Below are 20,396 nucleotides of genomic sequence, written 5' to 3' on the forward strand. Positions count from 1 at the left end.
TCTGGTTCAATAGAAATATTTCTTTTAAAAAGCAAACAAATAAGATTATTTACGACATATTCCATCAGTCATAAACTAATATTTAGTTGAACAATGCTTTAATGTTTCCGCTCCAGTCAGGTGTTTTCTGTTCCTCTCAGTCAGACTTCTGCACCTGTTGGCAGGTATTTTGTCCCTCTGTTGAACAGAAAAGTGCTCTAATTTGTCCAGGACCAATTTGTTTGTTTGTTTGTTTTTTCTTTCTTCAACTCAATTAAATGAAAAAACAGTGTCTTATATTACTAAATTATATTTTTGCAAATATTTAGTTATTGTTCCTTTTTTAAGTCTCCAATTATTTGAGTGACTGTTGTAAATTCAGCCTTTTCTTTAATGAAAGGGTATAAAAACAAATGAGCACAACTGTATATTCTCATATTTCATAAAGATATCTTTAAGAATCACCTTGTTGTGTCCAGTGGTGCAGACTTGGCGACTTTCTCTCAGTACTTAGTCGGTTTTCAGACCCTTCTTGCAACTTTTTCCCCTAAACCCACTTGCGATAAATCTAGCGACTTTTTCTGGTGTTATTGGAGACCAACGTGAAAGCAGGTAACTTCTATTTGTTTTCCATAAACAGCATCACTATACTTGCCTCTTTTACATCCAAAAGCAGTCAGAAGAGGCTCGGTCCTGATGCAGCGGCAGTCAGAGCAGGAGACGATCACCTCCGCTCCATCGCCAGACTGATGGGATCAGCCAGACTGCTACTGGCTGATCCCATCATGACTTAAGCCTGTTACATACTCCACGAGACGCAAGAACTGAGTTCTTGTTCTCGAGGCTGCAAGAACAAGAAAAAAACGTCTTGTTCGTCAGGTCCATACATACTACACGAGAAGCACGTCTGCAGCGGGGAGGGATCACTGCGGGGGGGGCGATGTCTGCTTTTATGCGCGATGAACCCGGTTGTTCCCTCCGCCGAGGAGGTTGTTTTTTCCCCGGCGTCTTTTTGCTTAAGATAACTTAAAAGGTTACGGAGGGATTTTATAAATATTTCAAGAGTTGTTGCAAATGTAAAAATGAAGAACTGATTAAATCCTGGTGGTGATCCGGATCACCGTTTGGATCCAGGATTTTTTTTAAAGGATTGTTAAACATTGTGCTTGGTGGAGGTTTCCGCTCTCCGCTCTGTTTTTCTAGTTTCATATTTAACGAGCAGCTTCGTCCGCGGCAGGGCGGGTTGTGCACGCGGCTGGGTCCGAGTGTTTTAATGCTACATGTAAAAATGTTTGTACTTTCTCACCACCTCAATCAGCTGTTTTATCAAAACAATCCGTTTTGCCGGCAACGGCAAACACACGGAAGCAGCAACTCCGCTTCATGCTTTCTCCGTGTTAACCACGCCCACCTCCAATGTCCGACCAATCACATGATACTTCTCGGAGCCCCGCAAGAAAAAAGTTCTGCCAGCCCGGTGTGTCGAGAACTGTCCTCAAACACGTCCGCGAGAACAAAATGACGTCATTTTCTTCTCGGAGCCTCGAGAACAAGAAAAAAGTTCTCGCTTCTCGTGGAGGATGGAACAGGCTTTACAGTCACGTATTAATACTCATGAAAAGTATAAATAAAAACATTAAAAAAGGCAGAAGTATTGCTGTTATTAACTCTTAAAACCCTAACTACCTTTAATAAAACCTAAAATAAAAACCGTAGTAAAAAACAAAGAAAATATTGACAAAAGGTCTTTATGTTTCTAAACCAGGGGTGTCAGACTCCAGTCCTCGAGGGCCGGTATCTGGGAGGTTTTCGTTGTTTCCCTCTTCCAACACAGCTGTTTCAAATCAAATGGATCCAGCAGCTTCTTGTCAACCTGTTTATTAATGTCGGTCAGGTGTGTTGGAGCATGGAGACAACTAAAACCTGTTAGGATGCCGGCCCTCCAGGACGAGAGTTTGACACCTGTGTTCTAAACATATTTAGGATCTGAAATCGTCAGTTTTGCTTCTCTTACAACATTAACATCTCCACGACATCGTCCGTTACATCTATATATAACAGTTTGATTATGCAAATTAGGTGATGACATCACTTGGCAACTTCTGGCTCCACTACTGGTCAAGTCAAACTATTTCAACTTTGCATTAACTTAGTATTAACTTTACCATTTTTGGGGTTGTACAAATGGAAAATACATTGTTTTAACCTAAAGATACCATTTAAAGTGGGATCTTCGCCAAGTTGTCTGTGTGTGGACACAACACTGTTTTATCCTTTGAGTTAATAGCTTTTTATGTACTTCAGTAAAGTTACAGGCTAGTGATGACAGCTAAACCAAATAAAAAGAAACTTCCTCTGAAAATGTTTTGGAACAAAGATTGGACTGAAATCAAATCTAAAGGAAGGGTGGAAAAACTTTCATAGGAGCCTGCAGAGCTATTGTTCAAGATCCTTTTGAAAAGATTACAAAAAAATCAGGCAGCCGAAATACAAAGAAATAAGAGGCGTCAGACTTCTGAACAGCACTCTGTACTTTAATACACACGCACTGAACAGAAAAGCCTGTCCAGTTTAAATGTAAGCTAAAATAAGATGGGTTGACGTACACGGGCATCTTTACATTAAAATGTTTTGGTTTAAAAGTGTCTGATCGAAGAGATGTTTAACCTTTGGGTTGTTTTTATTTACAGCCCTTTCAGGTCATTAGAGGACGAAACTGTCCTCTCCAAGAACTCCTGTAAAAATATTACAGGTGTTCAATATCAAGTTAGTCATAAGCAAGGGTGTAACTTTGGGTTTGCCATTGGGGGGGCGTTGCATTCTTTGCCTGTCTTTTCACCTGTTTAATTATTCACATTTGCAAAACCAGTCCAGGTAATTTGGTGGGTCTGTATAAGAAATGTATTGTGGTACTTTTACTGTGTTTTACTTGACATTATTGCAGCTGTGTACTTGACCATTTATGCCACGATGACAAAGTAATGACTGGTGCGTCCTGCTGTATTTAGGCACTACTTACCAAGGCCATGGCAGCTTCCACTCATCTGATTTTGTGCTTGTGTCAACTATAAATGGAAAAAAAAATCAAAAACTTCCAATAAAAACATGGACTAGAAAATGAAAACACATTGCTTTAATGAACCTGAGAATATTCAATGTATACTAACTGTATTACTTCCAGTGGTTGAGATGACTCCTCCTGTCCATCCTCCAGAAATCTCACAGAGACTTTCCTCTCTCTTTCAGATCTCCTCAGATTATCTCCATTATTTACAAAATTATTTACAAAATGTTTCTGTGATTACTAATGATCAGGTCTGTATAAAAACAGGAACTATGGCAAAAAGATGAAAGTTAGCAAGAAACATGGAATGATGAAGAAAAAATATGAATTAAACAAAAACACAGAAAAACACCCTAAAAACTATTAAAATCAATGCTAATCCAATTATTTATGATTGCAAAATATTATTTACAGGAGGTATCTGGACAAAAACACAGCAAAGAACCCACTAATATTCGCTAAATCACGGCTACGATGCTACAGATGTTCGTTTAGCCACCGCTGCTGCTCACTTTACCGTGCCCTCTCGTTCGTACCCTAACAAAAACCATAACATGTCACATATCAACAGAAAGCTATGTTTCTCAGCTTGCCGAATCTGTTGGAACTACGTTGATAGCTTAAATGGTTGCGGAGTTACGCTAGTTTGAATCACAGGAGTCATTTTCTATCGGCGCCGATAGTATCGTTATGTTATTTTTTGGGGGGGTTGTATTGGCTGGATGTGATTTTTTTGCGAGGGTTGCAACCCCCCTATCCCCCGTGCAAATTACGCCATTAGTCATAAGGTGCAATGACTACACAATCTTTTTACATGCTAGGAAGCATCATGGCTAATGTGTAGCACAACAAAACTCCTAGGGAGAAACTCAAATCCAATCCCGGGATGCACCGATACCAGTACCGGTATCGGCTCAACACCAAGTGTGTGTACTCGTACTTGGTATTAATAAAAGTGTACCGATACCACACTAGTCAAGCTAGCACAGATGTGTTTGATGACATGCTTCGGACATGTTTTTAAAAAAATGAAAATGTTAAAATGTGATGTTTTTTGTTCCACTAAAGCAGTGATCTCCGCTGTCATTTCAACAAGAGCCGCACTCAGTATACTAAGACAAGAGGAGCGCTGCCACCCCACAAAAGAAGTGTTTCCACGCTACGTATCCTGCTACGTCGCCAAATCAGTAACATTCAGCTTTCAATCACTCATTTTGTGTTTTTTTTTCTTTTTTAAATAAAGTCACATTGTTTGATCAAACTGGTATTTAAAGGGTTAAGATCATTTCAATCACTGTATATTTGGTAGTTTTGACTGGCGTTAATTGTAAGGTCTGAGTCAAAAAAAAAGAGGAAAAAACATGAATCTGTTGTGGTTTTGGAGCAGTTTTTGGGAGATGTTTTTGTCCTCTAAGAACCTGAAATAGCCGTAAATTTCCTAGTGTCCTGTTGGCCTTAAAGAAAAATTATAATTGAAATATGAAAGTTTATTTTGTTTGTTTTAAGAAAAACAAAATAATGGTCAAAAAGTTGAGGCAAAAATGACCTGAATAGACAAAAAAAGGGTTAATCCACCTGGTGGGATCCACTGCGAGGCAGTTTCCTGCAAATGAATGAGTCCTCTACTGTAGCAGAGCTGCAGAGATTTTAGGTTTAGAATTCCACAAACCTCAGTTTCTGTTCCTTTAACATGATTAAAATCTCTGATTGTTCAGTAAAAGCAGTTTTATGCTGTTGAAGCAGCTGTTCTGCAGATGTGAAGCAGGTCAGGTGGTTTTCTTCACCCTCACCGTGAATCTCTGTCTCAACCAGGAGGCGTGTGCGGTGTTGCTGGAGGAGAGCTTACACTACATCCAGGCCAAGTTCCTCTGCAGCTCCGGAGACCAGTCTGCGAACACTAGCTGGACCCCCTTTGAGATGTATCCCTCCTCATCCCCGTCGTCCTCATCCTCCCTCACCGCCCCCCTCGTGGTGCAGCGGCTGGGCTTGGTAATCGATGGTCGGACCTTGGCCTACGCCCTGGATAAAAGCTTGGAGGATAAGTTTCTGGCCGTGGCCCGAAGCTGCCGCTCAGTGCTGTGCTGCCGTTCCACACCACTGCAGAAGAGCATGGTGGTCAAACTGGTGCGGAACAAGCTGAAAGTCATGACTCTGGCCATAGGTAAGGTTTAAAGTCCACTGAAATGTAACACAAACACAGTGTGATGCTTCGATCGTGTTTGCATGTGTTGATGGTGGAAGAAGTGGTGGGAAAACATTTTAAAATGATTGCTGATGTTGTGAACGTTGTAAATAATTCAGGACAAAAACACGCCCAAATTCTCAAACGCATCTGCTGACGAGGGCTGTGACCATACGCTTTCGTCGCATTTCAAATCAAATCAAAGATACTTTATTCGTCCCCGCGGGGAAATTCAAGGTTCAAGCCAGCTCGTCCAACGTTTAACATACAGACATGTAACATCATGACAAAAAATTACAGAACCAACATGAAGCTTAGGCCCCGCAGCCAGTTTTACCGGCGCCGCCTTATAACCAATAATAACAGAGATACATAAGAATCATGGGGGGGGGAGAGGGAAAAAAATCATGTAACTGTTAGAGACATGGAAAAAACCTCATACACTACAATACTGCTGATTTTTGTAGACGAAAAGCAAAAAAATGTACAAAACTTTTTTTTTTTGCCCGACTTTTTCCTTGATTTTAATTCCAAACAAACAACCCAGTCGCCAGACCATCATTCTGCTGCTGTAACGCCCAAGAAGACACGTAAAAAGATACGTAAAAACAATAAAACAACAAAAAAAGTTATCATGGATTTTTTTTTAATTTTAAAAAAAATGTATTTTTTTTGGAAATCTAATTGAAAAAAATTGGGATTTTTTTTTTGCTTCACAATTTTAAAATAGATATTTTTGTTAAAAAATCTTTTTTTTTTTTTTTTTTTTTTAAAACAAAAATCTCTATTTTAAAATTGTGAAGCAAAAAATCCGGATTTTTTTCGATTAGATTTCCCACACCTACAGGATGACAGGTTAAACTATCACCATTAAGACGACTTAAAACTCCTTCATCCAGTGTCAGGAAGCAGGAATGTGACGCTACGCCACACCCCGAAGCTAATGTCTGTAAAAACGAGCCTCGCGGCAGGTTCGATGCAGCTGCAGGGAAACTCTGACACACACATCGCATCGCCGTGGATTCTGCAGAGCTGTCACTTCAAGCTGCTTTTCCTGAAGGTTTATTTCTGTTCATGTAGAAGTGTGTAAATCAGTCAGTCCAGCAGTTATCAGTGATTTCAAAAAAACAAAAGCAGCTCAGATCCTGATGTGTGATTGATTAGTGACGTGTTATTGAACGTTTCAGCGGCAGGCATCTCCTCTTTCCCAGGTGTTTAGAAAGTTGTAGTTTGTTTCGTTTTAGCGCTGCGAGGCTGAATGTTTCAGGCGACGTCTGGGAAAGCTAACATGGCAGATGGAGGAGAATCTGACTCACCTGAACATCTGGATTTCTCTGTTTACTTACAGGAACTCATAAAAGTGCCGTATTGGTAAATTCAGTGACACAGGTGCAGCTGTCAGCCTCTGAAGTTTAGTTTGGGAGGTTTGTTGCTCCGTTCTGAGCAAACTGTGCTCCATCTGGTCGTTTAAAGGTTTATTTTTATGTAAAATAATTCCTAGACGTTTCACACATAATATTCAGACTCAACCGTCACTGAACATCAGTATTTATGAGTGGTTTGATTCAAGCTTCATGCAGTTTATTGATGTGGTGTAGACGGTGGGCTGTGAGGGTCTCAGTAATTCACACTCAACCAGATTAATGAATGGAAGCTCGCACAGACACTGGAAAGTGTTTCTTTTAAATCAGATATTTGGGCTTTTTTTTCTCTGCAGCACATGTAGATTATCTAACCTGCAGTATTAAAGCTGGGGTTGGTAATGTTAGGGAGCTAACAAGATGTGAAAGTGGCGCCCTGTCTTGGCTCCTCCCCCTCAGGTTTTGCTCCTTGCACGATCCGAGGCTTTTTTCTTACCTCCACCAAGGAGGTTATGTTTTTACAGGTGTTTATCTGTTTTTGTTCACTATAACTCAGAAAGTTCTGGACAGATTTTAAATAAATTTTCAGGAATTGTTGGAAATGTGAAAAAGAAGAACTGATTTCATTTTGGTGGCGAACCGGTTCACCGTTTGGATCCAGGAACTTTTTAGAGGCCGTGGCAGAGGTTTGCGCTCTCAGAGTGCTTTTCTACTTCGCAGCTTTTTCCACCAACGATTTTCTCCTTCTCGGCTGTTTAGCAGGAGGAGGCAAAACCAAGCCGGGTCGGGAAATCCTTTTCATCCTAACACGCTGCTTATATGCAGGATGTGGCTATCAGGTATGCGCTGCTGGAGGGGGAGGAGGGGAGCCGGGAGAAGAAGCTTACGAAATATAAGAAATGAACAACTTCAGTTCGGTCCGAATGTTTGAATTGGTCAGTTTTTGCAGTAAACTGAGGGGTTTAACTATATTTCTTATTGTTCATTGTTACGGCCCATGGCCTGTCATCTAGCTGATCACCATTCAGACAATCATCACCTGGGAGATTGGATACACCTGCTTTTCTTCCTGGCACTGCCCTCAGACTGATGTGCTGGATGCTGATTGGTCGCCCACACGTCCACCTACCCTTGATTGTCCAGACATTCTGCTGAGCACCAGAATAAATAAAGGCTGCCAACGACCTTCGTTCGGGCCAGCTGTGTTTGGTTGAGCCTTGGTGCCACAGCTTGCCACTCAGTCACTGACAGTGAATGAGGTTGACTGTTTGGTGCTTTAGTGAACATTTTTGTGATTATAGCTGGGTTGGTGCCAGCTTCGGTTTATGCTTTTGTTGTTGGGTTTGTTTTGGCTTTTTTCTGTGACTCTTGATGCTTTTTAAGGTCAAGTGGGTCCTAAATAAAGCCTTCATTTTTGTGCATCTTCCTGGTTTTCTTTTGTTAATGTTGCCACCCCTTTGTAACCCCTGGACAAACTCCATCGGGGGTCGTAACATCATGATAACAGAATGTATAGACTACTATCAGGACGAGGAAGCAGTTCACCCAGAGTAAAATACATGTCTCTGAGGAAGATTACCTCCCCCAGCTTTAACTCCAGGTGTAAAACAGGAAATAGTGATTGGATTTAGTTAGACTGGTAGATTTGTGTTGTTCCTGTATTTCCAATAATGGCTTGTCTGAAATCCCAGAAGAAAATAAACAATGTTGAAAATGGGACATTTTATCGTTTCATGAGCTGATGTTGGATCTAATGGCAGCAACACGTGTAAAAAGCAGTTGCTGGGTGATGTGTAGCATCTCCTGTTCTTCTAACATCTGTCTGTAAACATCTGGGAAGTAGGTAACAAGCCGCTGTAACGGGCTGTGATGATACGCTTTTGTCGCGATTAGATTCCGATTTTTTGGGTGCCGATTCGATTTAAATTGCGATTCTATAAATTCTTTAATATTGCTAATTTTTGTAGATTAAAAACAAAATAAATGTATAAAAAAAATTTCTGCTCGTCATTTTTCATGATTTCAATGAGGAAAAAAACAACACAATAAGCCAGACCATCATTCTGCTGCTGTAATGCCCAAGAAGACAAGTAAAAAGATAAATAAAAATGACAAAAATTTTAATAATTGTTTATTTTTATTTATTTGAAAAAAAAAATCGATTTTTTTTTTTTTTTTTTTTTTTTTTTAAAACAAAAAATCGATTTTAAAATTGTGAACCAAAAAAAACCCAGATTTTCGATTCGATTTTCCCACCCCTAAGCGTCGCCTTGCTGAAATCTGCAAGACCTCTTCCGGGACTGGACTGAGACAAACTTTTAACTTAAACTGCACACATCTTTTCACATGCAACTACACAAATGCACACATACGTGCACACGCCCCAAAGTTGTTGTTTTTTAATAGAAACAGATATTTATACACAATTATAAGCAACTAGTCGAGTTCTTTTCTCCTGTAATTAAACCTAAAATAACAGCGCCTGGAACTGGGGTTGTATTAAACGACAGTGTGTTATTGCTACGTTATAACTGTATTTAGCATGTTTTACTTCTAACTGCTCGTGTCATAATAAAGTCATTAGTATTCTCATTACGGATAAGAATTTGCTTCAGAGGCAGGCAAGATGTGACGGGTCTGAGTGCCGGTGTTGGCCTGATGAGGCTCTTCTACTGATAGGCGTGAGAAATTCGTCCTCCTCTTTCATCCCCTCTGAGGTGTGAAACGAAAGTGATGAGAGCAGCTGCAGTGTTTCCTGCTGCAAACACAGCTTTGACAACAACAACAAAAAATTGCTTAGCTTGCACAGAAGGGAGTCTCCTGGGTGCAGCCGGACCAAATAAATGGATAACAGTGAAGACTGTTGTAAGTCATGGACATCCTTGTGTCACCTCTGCTATTCTCCAGCTTCATTAAGCCACAGTGTGTAATTACTAAGAATAACACAGTTTGATGTAAGCGGTCACAGCAGAGCTGCAGAGGGGGTGTGATGAATGGTGCACCTCGTCCCGACATCCCAGCAGGAACCCGCCGGAGCTTCACTGCATCGCTGGTCGTGTGAAAATACTGTAGCTAGAGCATCAAGACTTGTCTGTAAAGAAACTGGGATTATTTTGTCCACATGAGATGTAGACGGGATGTTCCTGGTAACATATTGCAGTGATGAGTGTGATTAATGAGTTCTGCACATGTTCGGTCAGGCGGCATAGTGGGCATTGATCACACAGTTGCAGACAAGGCAGCTGTGGAGCTTCGGGCACACGCGATAAAGAGACAGTCACTAAATACTGTCATTAATCAATCATAAATATCAACACTTTTTAAAAAAAGGTGATCTGAACCATATCAGCAGATCAGAGCAACTTCCACATGCAACAAAAAGTTAAACAACATGCGTATGTTGCCGCTTGTGTTGCTTTGTTTTCATTACGTACTGCAGAGGAAGCAAATGCTTGTTTATGCAAAAGTAAAGCTAAATGTTTAGTAGTTTACCTAAATGAGGTTATTATTTATTAAATGCTGCACTGAAATGAAACGTAAAACTGTGTTGTTTACAGTTCTGTATTCATGCCACTGGTTGGGTTTACAGCAACGTGGCGAGTTCAGCGGCGTGAGCGTTGCGTCATACTGAGGAGAAAAGCCAGAATAGTTTCTCTGTTCTAACAGAAGCGACTTGCTGTGAGTTCGATGCTTTTAGTCGGCAGCGATTGATCAGGTGAAGGAGAAAACATTTAATTCCAGAAATGTGCTTGTGCTCCTTTATTTCTACAGCTTTATTTTCGTGTCAAACAGCAGCTGGAAGTCAAAGCTAAACAGCAGGGCTGTGACAATATGCTTTTGTCCTGATTCGATTCTGGTTTTTTGGTGCTGATTTGATTTGAATTGCGATTCTCATGATTCTTCAATATTGCTGGTTTTTGTCGACTAAATACAAAAAAAAAACACTTTTTTTCTCGTCATTTTTCTTGAATTTAATGAGGAAAAAACAACCCAGTAGCCAGACCATCATTCTGCTGCTGTAATGCCCAAGAAGACAAGTTAAAAGATCAATGAAAACAAAAAAAAGACAATTATTTACTTAAAAAAGATCCATCTTTAAACAAAAAAATCTATTTTAAAATTGTGAAGCAAAAAATCTTGATATTCGATTTTTTCTTTTTTTTTTATTTGATTTCCCAATCCTAAATAGATGTTTATCTTGTCTTTAAATTCTCTATTTATGTTGAGAATTAATGATAAAAACCATGTACTGAAACTAAAGAGGGAACTTGGAAGGCCATCTTCAAACTGATTGGTGAAGTAACACACCTGTCTACGTTTTGACACGAGAAACACAAGTAACTGTGTTACATGGTGTTTAGAGACCAGATGTTCCAGATAACTACGTTACCAAAACTGCAGGGGAAATCCTGATCTGTTTCAGCAGACTACCATAAACTAGTCTGAACATCCAGCTAAATGTTCTGTAGAAATAAAATATGTTGATCTTTGAAGGACATACTTGTACTATTATGGCATTATTGTTATCTTAGTTGAAAATGGTCTCAATACAATAATCGCTCAGCGCAATATTATCGTTTATCGCAATAATTTCTGAGACAATTAATCGCATGGCAAGATTTGTTATAGATTTGCTTGTAAGGGATCTTTTAAAGCCGTATGTTCCCATCAGATCCCTGAGATCAACTGACCAGGGTCTGCTGGGAGTTTTACATATGCGGTTCAAAACAAAAGGCGGCAGCGGCGCCTGCTATGTGGCGTCCCTTCCTCTCAGCCTGAGATCGGCTGAGTCAGTCATTTCTTTTAAAAAGCAGCTTAAGACACAGCTTTTAAATCATGCTTTTACTTAGTTTTATTTGTTTCTATGTTTTTTCTTCGTGTTTTATGTTGTTTTAAAGTTGTGTTTTGTTGTGAAGTGCTCTGTGATATTTATGTTACTATATAAATAAACATTTACTTACTTACTTTACAGGTGACGGGGCCAACGACGTCAGCATGATCCAGGTCGCTGATGTCGGTGTGGGGATTTCTGGACAGGAGGGCATGCAGGTAAAAGGGAATGTGAGTGGAGAAAACTTAGACTAAGGCGAGATTTACAACTGATGATAAAAAGATGTTATGAAGGAGCTATGGGGTGGAAGATGAGGGTATCAGGGAAGAGGCTCACATTGTGGTGCAGTTAATGGCTTTTCATTACTCTGAAGTGGAAGTTTTGGCTATAAATAGCGTAGCCTGTGTTCAGCTGACTCAGGAGACCTGTCCTGTGTCCTGCAGGCTCATTTTATCGGGGTTTCAGGTTTGGTTCCACTAACACTAGCTTCTCTTTTTGCTCCAAGGTCACAGCCAAGGGTGGAGTCTTTGATATGCTGTTAAAAAAAAATGTCAAAGCCGGGGTTATCCCTCCTCCCTTCTAGAGTGGCGAACTCACACAGATGATGGAGATTCCCATTTAACTTCCCGGAGAGGCTTCACAGCTGTCACAGCCCCTGTGTCCCGTCCTTCAATTGGAGACTAGATTAATAACTGTTAATCAGATTAGCTCTTATTGGGATCGTGGTCAGTCCTCGGGATCTGATACTTTGTCTCTACTCTGCATTATGCTAAACACACCTTTCCTCTCAGGAGCGCGCTCCCCATGACGGCTTTATTAAAGCTCAGCAGGCGCTGATGGAGCCGTCCGCCATGTTTCTCTTTCTGACAGATAGTGTTGACAGTCGAGAGGTGTCGTAACCATATACTGTATACAAAAAGATGGGCGGAGCTTCCCAGACATCACACGTAGGTTTCTGAAGAGCTGAATTGAAGCTCGGTGGGCGGTTCCTACCATCGCCATCTTGGCAGCGTCATGCGTGTCGTCTCACCCGGAAAATACAAATATGGGCAAAGAGGTGGAACTGAGAGGGGGGCTGTGAGCGTCATGTTGAATGATTGACATCGAGCGAACTCCGAGCTTTCTGTAGCTAAGAGCTAACCAAGCTAACCTGGCGCTAACAGGAGCTAACAGGAGCTAACCAGCTAACGGAGGTAAGCGGGCTAAAGCTAAGTCACGTTGTTAACCGGCTAAAAACCGCGGTTGTTCTACGTTCTTCTTACTTGAAGCGGGAGATCGGGTACCTGTCAATCAAAAGGACACGCCCCTAAATATGCCAAATTTCGAGATTAAATTACTTTTAAATGGGCGAGTTAGGAAAAATTATTATTAAACCTAAAATAGATTTTTGAACCAGGCTGTAAACATGTTTATTTCTGCTGTGAAGTTGGTCTTTTTAACATGGTAGTCTATGGACATTTGCTCTGTTTTGCAGCCCCTAGTGGATGAAAGGGGAACTGCAGTTTTATGCACTTCCACATAGGCTTCACTTTTAACTGCCGCAGATTGCCACTTGATCAAAATGTCCCGCCACAGGGCTGATTTCAGGCGGCGTTTGCATGTTGGCGCTTTAGCTGTGTGTCCCGTTACGGAGAGATTTCCACCAGTGGAGCGGGGACGGACATTTCTAACCGCTTCTCTTCTTAATGTTGTCTTCTGTTGTGTGTATGGAAAGCGGGAGGAGGTGACAACATGGAGGAGGGTGGAGACTGAATGTCGGGTGTTTTGCAGGCGGTGATGGCGAGTGACTTTGCCCTCCCACGGTTCCGGTATCTCCAGAAGCTCCTGCTGGTCCACGGACACTGGTGCTACTCTCGACTGGCAAACATGATCCTGTATTTCTTCTACAAGAACGCTGTGAGTCACTTTTAGCTGCTCCTACAAAGGGGTTGGACGTTCTGGCTTACCTGAATCCGTGGTTCCCACAGATGTTTGTGGCCCTGGTCTTCTGGTACCAGTTCTACTGTGGGTTCTCTGGTTCTGCCATGATTGACCAGTGGTATCTGATCTTCTTCAACCTGATGTTCTCGGCCTTCCCACAACTCATCACTGGCACTCTGGACAAAGACGTGTCGGCAGAGACGCTTCAGCGACTACCTCAGCTTTACGTGACCGGCCAGAACTCCGAGGTCTGTTTGATGTAACAAACTATCATCACAGCTTTAATCGCTTTTATTTATCCGGATTAGTCATAAAAGCTGAAAGCAACACGGTTTCCTGAAGGTGTTTCATGAAACGTTTTGGTCCTGCAGATGAACAGAACGTGTTTCAGTCAGTTCTTTACATTTTTTTTGTTTTGATTTTTTTCTTTTGAACAGTATTTTCAGACTCTATTTTAATTTTTAGTTTATGTGGATTTTATTTTATTTTATTTGTTTTTTTTTTTTCATTTTAGATTGTTGGATGCAGTGTTTAAGCCTTTTTTGCAATTTGCAATTTTCTATATATAAAACACAACAAGGTTGACCAAAGTGTCTGTTTTGATTTGGGTAATTTTTATTCATTCTTTACTTTATTATAAAAAAATATATATTTTCAGAATTTTTTTTTTTTTGTCTTTTTCTGTCTTTTTAATTTTGTTTCACTTTAAATTGAACTTTGTATGTGTCTTTTTTTTGTTTGATTTGTCTTTTGTTCTTTTTATTTTAACAAATATGTTAACAGAATACAGTTTTATTTCATTTTATTTTATTTTATTTCCCAAATCTACAAAACTCTCAATCTTTACTCTGTCGCTTTTTTTTTTTTTTTTAGACATTGTTCAGCTTCATCTTCACTCTATTTTATCACCGTCTATCCCACATCACTAAGCTTTCCATATTTGAATGTTTTAGACATTAATCTGCAGCAGCAAAACTATTTGCATGAACTTTAAAACTATTTTCAAATGTTTCTCCGACCAACATGTAAATGTCAGTGTGAGGTTTGCATGCTGATTGTGATGTTTATGTATTACCAGCATCGCCACAGACAAACCAGTCATACCAACTTGATTAACAGCTTTTAACTGTTAGACAGTGTTTAATATCCAACTTTCACCTGAACGGCCCAGTAAAACGGCACAAATTCATTTAAGGTCGCTTTTTTTTTTTTAACAACAAAAGATGTTTATTGATCTCAAATAGAATTCAGAATAAAATGAAAGTATATTTTGATTATCTCAAGGGAATATTGTGAACATATGAATATAAATATTAGCATAAGTCATAATAAAAATTTGATCCTGGTAATAATAACATTGATCTCTGAATAAAGCATAAGTTTTTAATCTCAGTGTGATGGATCATCCCGATGTGTGGATTTATCTTTCAGGAATATAAGCCATATATGTTCTGGATGAACATGATTGATTCCTTTTACCAAAGCCTGGTCTGCTTCTTCATTCCTTACTTTGTGAGTCTGCTTTTAATTTCCGTCACCATGCTCACTATTTATGGACGTTTTGTAGTTACTCCTCGTCATCCTCCTCTTTTAACCCTGGTCTCCTCCCCCGCTCCCTCCCCAGGCCTACGCTGACTCAGACGTGGATTTGTTTACATGGGGAACTCCCATCACCACCATCGCTTTATTCACCATACTGGTGCATTTGGGAGTTGAGACCAAAACATGGGTAAGTGCCCTGATTTCAAAGACAGATGGACATTTAAGTCCAGCTGAAAAAATAAAACTTTACAAACCTTCCACAGAACTTATTACCAGCTTATCCACCTCTTCCCTGTATTTAAATCTTAATATATCCAGTTATTCATTTCCTTCCTTTTTACATATTTTTATGCTTTAAATTCAGCCTGGTGAGGTTTTTTTCTCATTAACATGTCTCCTGGACATGCTAAACAATGCTCGGCTGGCAGGTGCATCATGAGGCCGAGTCGGGACGATGCTCCACCTGATTCACTCATCAGCTCTGTTCAGCCAATCACAGCTTTTACCGTTTTCAGCTGTTTTCTGTGCACACACAGAGGAAAACCCCTCATTCAGTCTCATATGGCAGGTTGTCTCCACTGTTCAGTTTCCATGTTGGTTGTGAACTGATCCATTCATAAAAGCTGGACTTGGCTGAAAAGTGAAGCCACAGTGGAAACGGTTAATGATGACATCAGTGGTCTTTTTTTTTTTTTTCTTCCTGCTCTAAAAACACCAACAATGGCCTAAAACTAAAGTTTAAATCAATCAATGAAACTTTATTTATAAAGCTCTTTTCATGCAACCAGCAACACAAAGTGCTTTACATAACAAAAACTGTTTCTGCATTTTAAAATAAAGCCTTCACACATCAAAGTATTTATTTAAAAACACACAGCACATAATAATGTGGTAATAGATAAGAGAACAAGGATAAGAATACCATTAAGGAATTAATAAAGATAATGTCAAATAAAACAAAAATAAACAAGAAAATTTAGGTAAAAGCCGAGCTGAAAAGCTAGGCCTTGAGCAACGCCGAGGTTCTCTGATGAGCTGTTCCACCGTCAAACGCCGTAGCAGTGGAACGAGGCCTCGCCATGAGTTTTAGTTGTTTCCTGGGGAACATTTAAGAGGCCGGTACCTCAGAGTGTTATTTCAAAAAAAAAAAAAAAAAAAAAAAAAGAAGAAGTCCCAAGATCATTAAGACATTTCTAAACACATGAAAGACTAAAATCAATCGTGAGTCACACGGGGAGCCAATGCAGGGCATTACAATCATCTATTCTACTAAAACTGAAAGCATGCACCAGCACCTCTGTGCTGGAAAGAGAAAGAAACGAGCGGACTCTGACGATGTTTTTAAGATGATAAAACCCTGTTTTTGTAACATTTTATGTACAGATGTAAAGAACAGTTAAAAATTTGGAAATATTATTTAAGATATGTATGTATGAGTATATGAACACACGGTAAACACTGATGGCAAGGCGGTGGGGTTTAATAAGATTTTTATTTACTTCTGCCCATTCCTTTTCGAGTATGTCTGGTTTTGTTGTTTTGGTTTTTTTTTTAATAATTTACTTTTGTTTTTTGTTTTTTGTATGTTTTATTTTATTTTATTGGACATATCGAAAGCAAACTTTCCAAACGTTTAGCTCAGAGTCTGAAAGAACACCTGAATTTCATCAATAAGACCAAACTGATTCCTACATTTAACCAGAGGATTAAACGGTTTCTTGTCTTTGTTTTCCGTCCCCTGTAGACCTGGATGAACTGGCTGTCCATCGCCTTCAGTATAGCCTTATTCTTCAGTGTGGCTCTGTTGTACAACGCCTCCTGTCCCACCTGCTACTCCCCGTCCAATCCCTACTGGACCATGCAGACGCTGCTGCAGGACCCTCTCTTCTACTTGCTGTGCACCATCACGCCTGTAGCGGCCCTGCTGCCCCGGTACTCTCCTGTTCACATCGTACATGAGTTAAAACCTAAACCACTTGCTCAAATATTTATGAAATACTCCTGTTATCAATAGCAGATGTCTTCCATGTTTATACCAAGAGCCTGGTATGTAGCGTTGCAGTTGTATCCGGATGTCTGATTCTGGTTTGTTTTACAGATATTTTTACAGGGCGTGCCAAGGCACGCTGTTTCCAAGCCAAGTGCAAGTGGGAAGGCAGTTGGATAAACTCCCCATCGACATTCGCAGGAACATCCTCAGCTTGAGCAGAGTCAAGATGGGGTCACAGCTCAGCCACAAGCCTCCCTTCCTTTCCCTCACCAAGATCTCCCCCGAAGCTTGCAATAAAAAGGACCCGAGGAGCATTCCTGCCTGCAAGGCATCACAATCCAAACAGGGTCCTGCCTCACAAACAGATGAACAGAAGGGCAGTAGAAGCCCGGCGGCGCCCCCACACAGTCCAGAACGCCTCTCAGATCTCCATGCTTTAGTCTTAACAGAATCAGACACTCTTCCCTACACCAAAGATGCTCCCACGCTCTCAGGGAAGCAGCAGCCTCCTTCTCCCAAAGACTCAGAGTGCCTTAATACGACTGTAGAGTTGTCAGAGCCGAGTCTGGCCAGCTGGACCACGTCCACACCTCTTACCACACAGATAGACAGCATCCTGCTGAACCTGCCCCCTGATGGGGTGTCGCAATACGTTAAGTACACAAGGAGCTCAGAGGAAGGACTCGCAGTTCAGCCAGCACACAGGACCAAGGAAGACGCAGAACAGTCGTTGCACACCGCTTTGTGATGTCTTTAAGTATGTTTCTCATACTCCAATTTGCACGATAGTTTTTTTTTTTTTTTTATCTTATTTTATTGTATTTTTCAAAGAGATCATTTTATAAATATGCAAAAAGGTACTTTATATTTTTGAGGCAAAGCTAAGTTAAAATATTTTTGAGATGTGGGAGATGGAAGAACTGGAATGTCTCCCTTTTTTTTTTTTTTTTTTTTTTTCTTGCGAGGAAATTTACAATTCACAAATATGTATCTCAGTACTTGATCAGATTTAAGGCTGACCAGAGAAGAGAGACGTTTCACTGCTGAGTAATTTGGGAGTTTGTTCAAATTTCTTTTTTTTAGTTCAGCCAGTAAGGGGCATTAAGGCCAGGGCCAAGCTGCCGCTGTGGCCTCAAATCACCTCTGGTTTTAATCCCACCAAGATAAATTTTCAGTGTGAGGATTTTATTCCAAAGATTTCTATCGCCATGCTGAAGATTGTGGCACTTGTTAGCCTCATTGCTGGATTACATTTATTTCACTTTATTTTAATCATTACATTCCACTGAACTGTTAACTTCACACAGAATTATGCTACATAAGATCTCAACAAAAAGTTCGTTTTTGTCTTTTTGCGCTTGAGAGCTACCAGGAATTATGCTTTGTTTGCGTGTGTTTCTGTCTGTTTGGACCAACTTTAGTTTCACGGTTAGAGTGCTAAAACTGGGTTTTAATAAGGTGATGGTTACTGTTGGAGCTCTGTAATATCTTCACAATGGTGTAAAGAAAGGTATGTGTGTGCATTGACTCACTGGATAGTTTTTAGCTGTGTTTTACAAGAGAAATTTAAATATTATTTGGCATTTACCAAAGAACTGACCAGACCAACACAATTTCCATCCTCATCTTAAACTGGAATTGGACAAATCAAAGTTATCTGTCATCTCAAAATCTCATTGAATCTTGTATCTCTGTTGTTTTGTTTGAGCAAAAAACTGGGACCTTCCTGAATCGATTTTATTAAAAATCAAGCGCACAGCATTTGACCACAGCCATAGCGTTTGTTACCACTTGTTATGAGGCAGTTACACCATATTTGTCTTAATTAACCATCTGCAGTTAGCAGAATGCTAAGCTACCAGCTACCTCTGGTTATAGCTACTCAGAGCTTATTAAAGAAGCACCCTGATTTGTTTTTATATTTTGTTTAGAATTAAACCTTGCCACTGACCAACAACTGTGAACTCTAGGGAATATAAGTGCTGCAGCTCGCCAAGACAGAGTCCGACATCTTCAGCATAAACATACCATACCATCATGCTAGTGTGCTTTAGAGGTGCTGAGAGGCATATTGTTGTACTCTCTGATAAAACCCTGCTGGTCCCTAGGCTTAAGTATGATCTTTTATTTTACTTTAGATAAATTTTCAACATTCAAATGTAATATTCAAACAGTAAGTCTGTAAAAACTGGATCCAGTAGACAGTTTAGCTTAGCCTAGCTTACAGAGATGGCGGGAAAAATTCATCCAGTAGACAGTTTAGCTTAGCCTAGCTTAGAGAGATGGCAGAAAAACTGCATCCAGTAGACAGCATAGCTTAGCTTAGTTTAGAGAGATGGCGGTAAAACTGGATCTAGTAGACAGCTTAGCTTAGCCTAGCTTAGAGAGATGGTGGTAAAACTGGATCCAGTAGACCGCTTAGCTTAGCCTAGCTTAGAGAGATGGTGGGAAAACTGGATCTAGTAGACAGCTTAGCCTAGTTTAGAGGGATGGCGGTAAAACTGGATCCAGTAGACCGCTTAGCTTAGCCTAGCTTAGAGAGATGGTGGGAAAACTGGATCTAGTAGACAGCTTAGCTTAGCCTAGTTTAGAGGGATGGCGGTAAAACTGGATCCAGTAGACCGCTTAGCTTAGCCTAGCTTAGAGAGATGGTGGGAAAACTGGATCTAGTAGACAGCTTAGCTTAGCCTAGTTTAGAGAGATGGCGGCAAATCTGGATCCAGTTGACAGCTTTGCTTAGCCTAGCTTAGAGAGATGGTGGGAAATCTGGATCTAGTAGACAGCTTAGCTTAGCTTAGAGAGATGGCAGTAAACAGTCTCTTTCAGAGGTTTCTGCTGGTAAACATTATGTGCACCAGCTTTTCATCAAGCACACTGCATTTGACCACAACTATAGCGCTAGTTGTCCCTTGTCCTAGATCATTTGTGCCATACTGAATATTCACTTACAGTTACAACAGATCTGCAGAGTTTACCAGAAAACTAGCTGGGGGCTAATGAAAGTTGTGTAACACTACTTTCAGGGGAAAGTAGAATTGCTGCATCTTACCAAGACTTGGTTTGTATATGACGCCCTTGACACAAACCCAATTTAGCATTATGCTAGTTAGCTTTAAAGGTGCTGGGAGACTTATTTTTGTACCCTTTAATAAAATCGTGCTGGTCCCCAATCTTAATTTGGAGCTTTTTTTTTAGGCTTTTGATTATAGAATATTTTTAAATAAAGTACACTGCATTGGATCACAACGTCAGCTCTAGTTGCCTCACAGTAACAGAATTTACAAGGCTACGAGCTTGCTCTGCTTTTAGCTATGGCAGCTAACTAAAAGCAAACTTATTTTACATCATGTTTAATTTTTATAACTATTGATTTTTTCCCCCCCCACAAAACTTTGCCAGATAACCAGCAAGAGACTGGAGTCACTTTTTATAAATGAGGTATGCTAATTACTCCGATTTGGAGCCTCTAGCTGGCAGATTTTGGTCTAGTCTAAGCTAAGCTAACTTTCAGCTAGTTAACTTAGCCA

The 20,396-nt window shown here is 40.2% G+C and overlaps 1 protein-coding gene across 1 annotated transcript in view; it reads left to right on the forward strand.

Annotated features, from left to right (window-relative positions):
* Positions 1–17,617, forward strand: part of atp10a (ATPase phospholipid transporting 10A) — a gene marked incomplete at both ends in the record, with an annotated part of 62,845 nt that extends 45,228 nt beyond the window's left edge. Inside the window, 8 exons of the mRNA XM_079245719.1 lie at positions 4,856–5,204; positions 11,559–11,635; positions 13,188–13,313; positions 13,385–13,585; positions 14,769–14,849; positions 14,962–15,066; positions 16,624–16,811; positions 16,978–17,617. Of these exons, the coding sequence (XP_079101845.1) occupies positions 4,856–5,204; positions 11,559–11,635; positions 13,188–13,313; positions 13,385–13,585; positions 14,769–14,849; positions 14,962–15,066; positions 16,624–16,811; positions 16,978–17,617 (1,767 nt within the window). The remainder of the gene's footprint in view (positions 1–4,855; positions 5,205–11,558; positions 11,636–13,187; positions 13,314–13,384; positions 13,586–14,768; positions 14,850–14,961; positions 15,067–16,623; positions 16,812–16,977) is intronic.
* Between the last annotated feature and the right edge of the window lie 2,779 nt (positions 17,618–20,396).

The sequence above is a fragment of the Telmatherina bonti genome (assembly GCF_933228915.1).
Source record: "Telmatherina bonti genome assembly, chromosome: 8".
Taxonomy (NCBI): Eukaryota; Metazoa; Chordata; class Actinopteri; order Atheriniformes; family Telmatherinidae; genus Telmatherina; species Telmatherina bonti.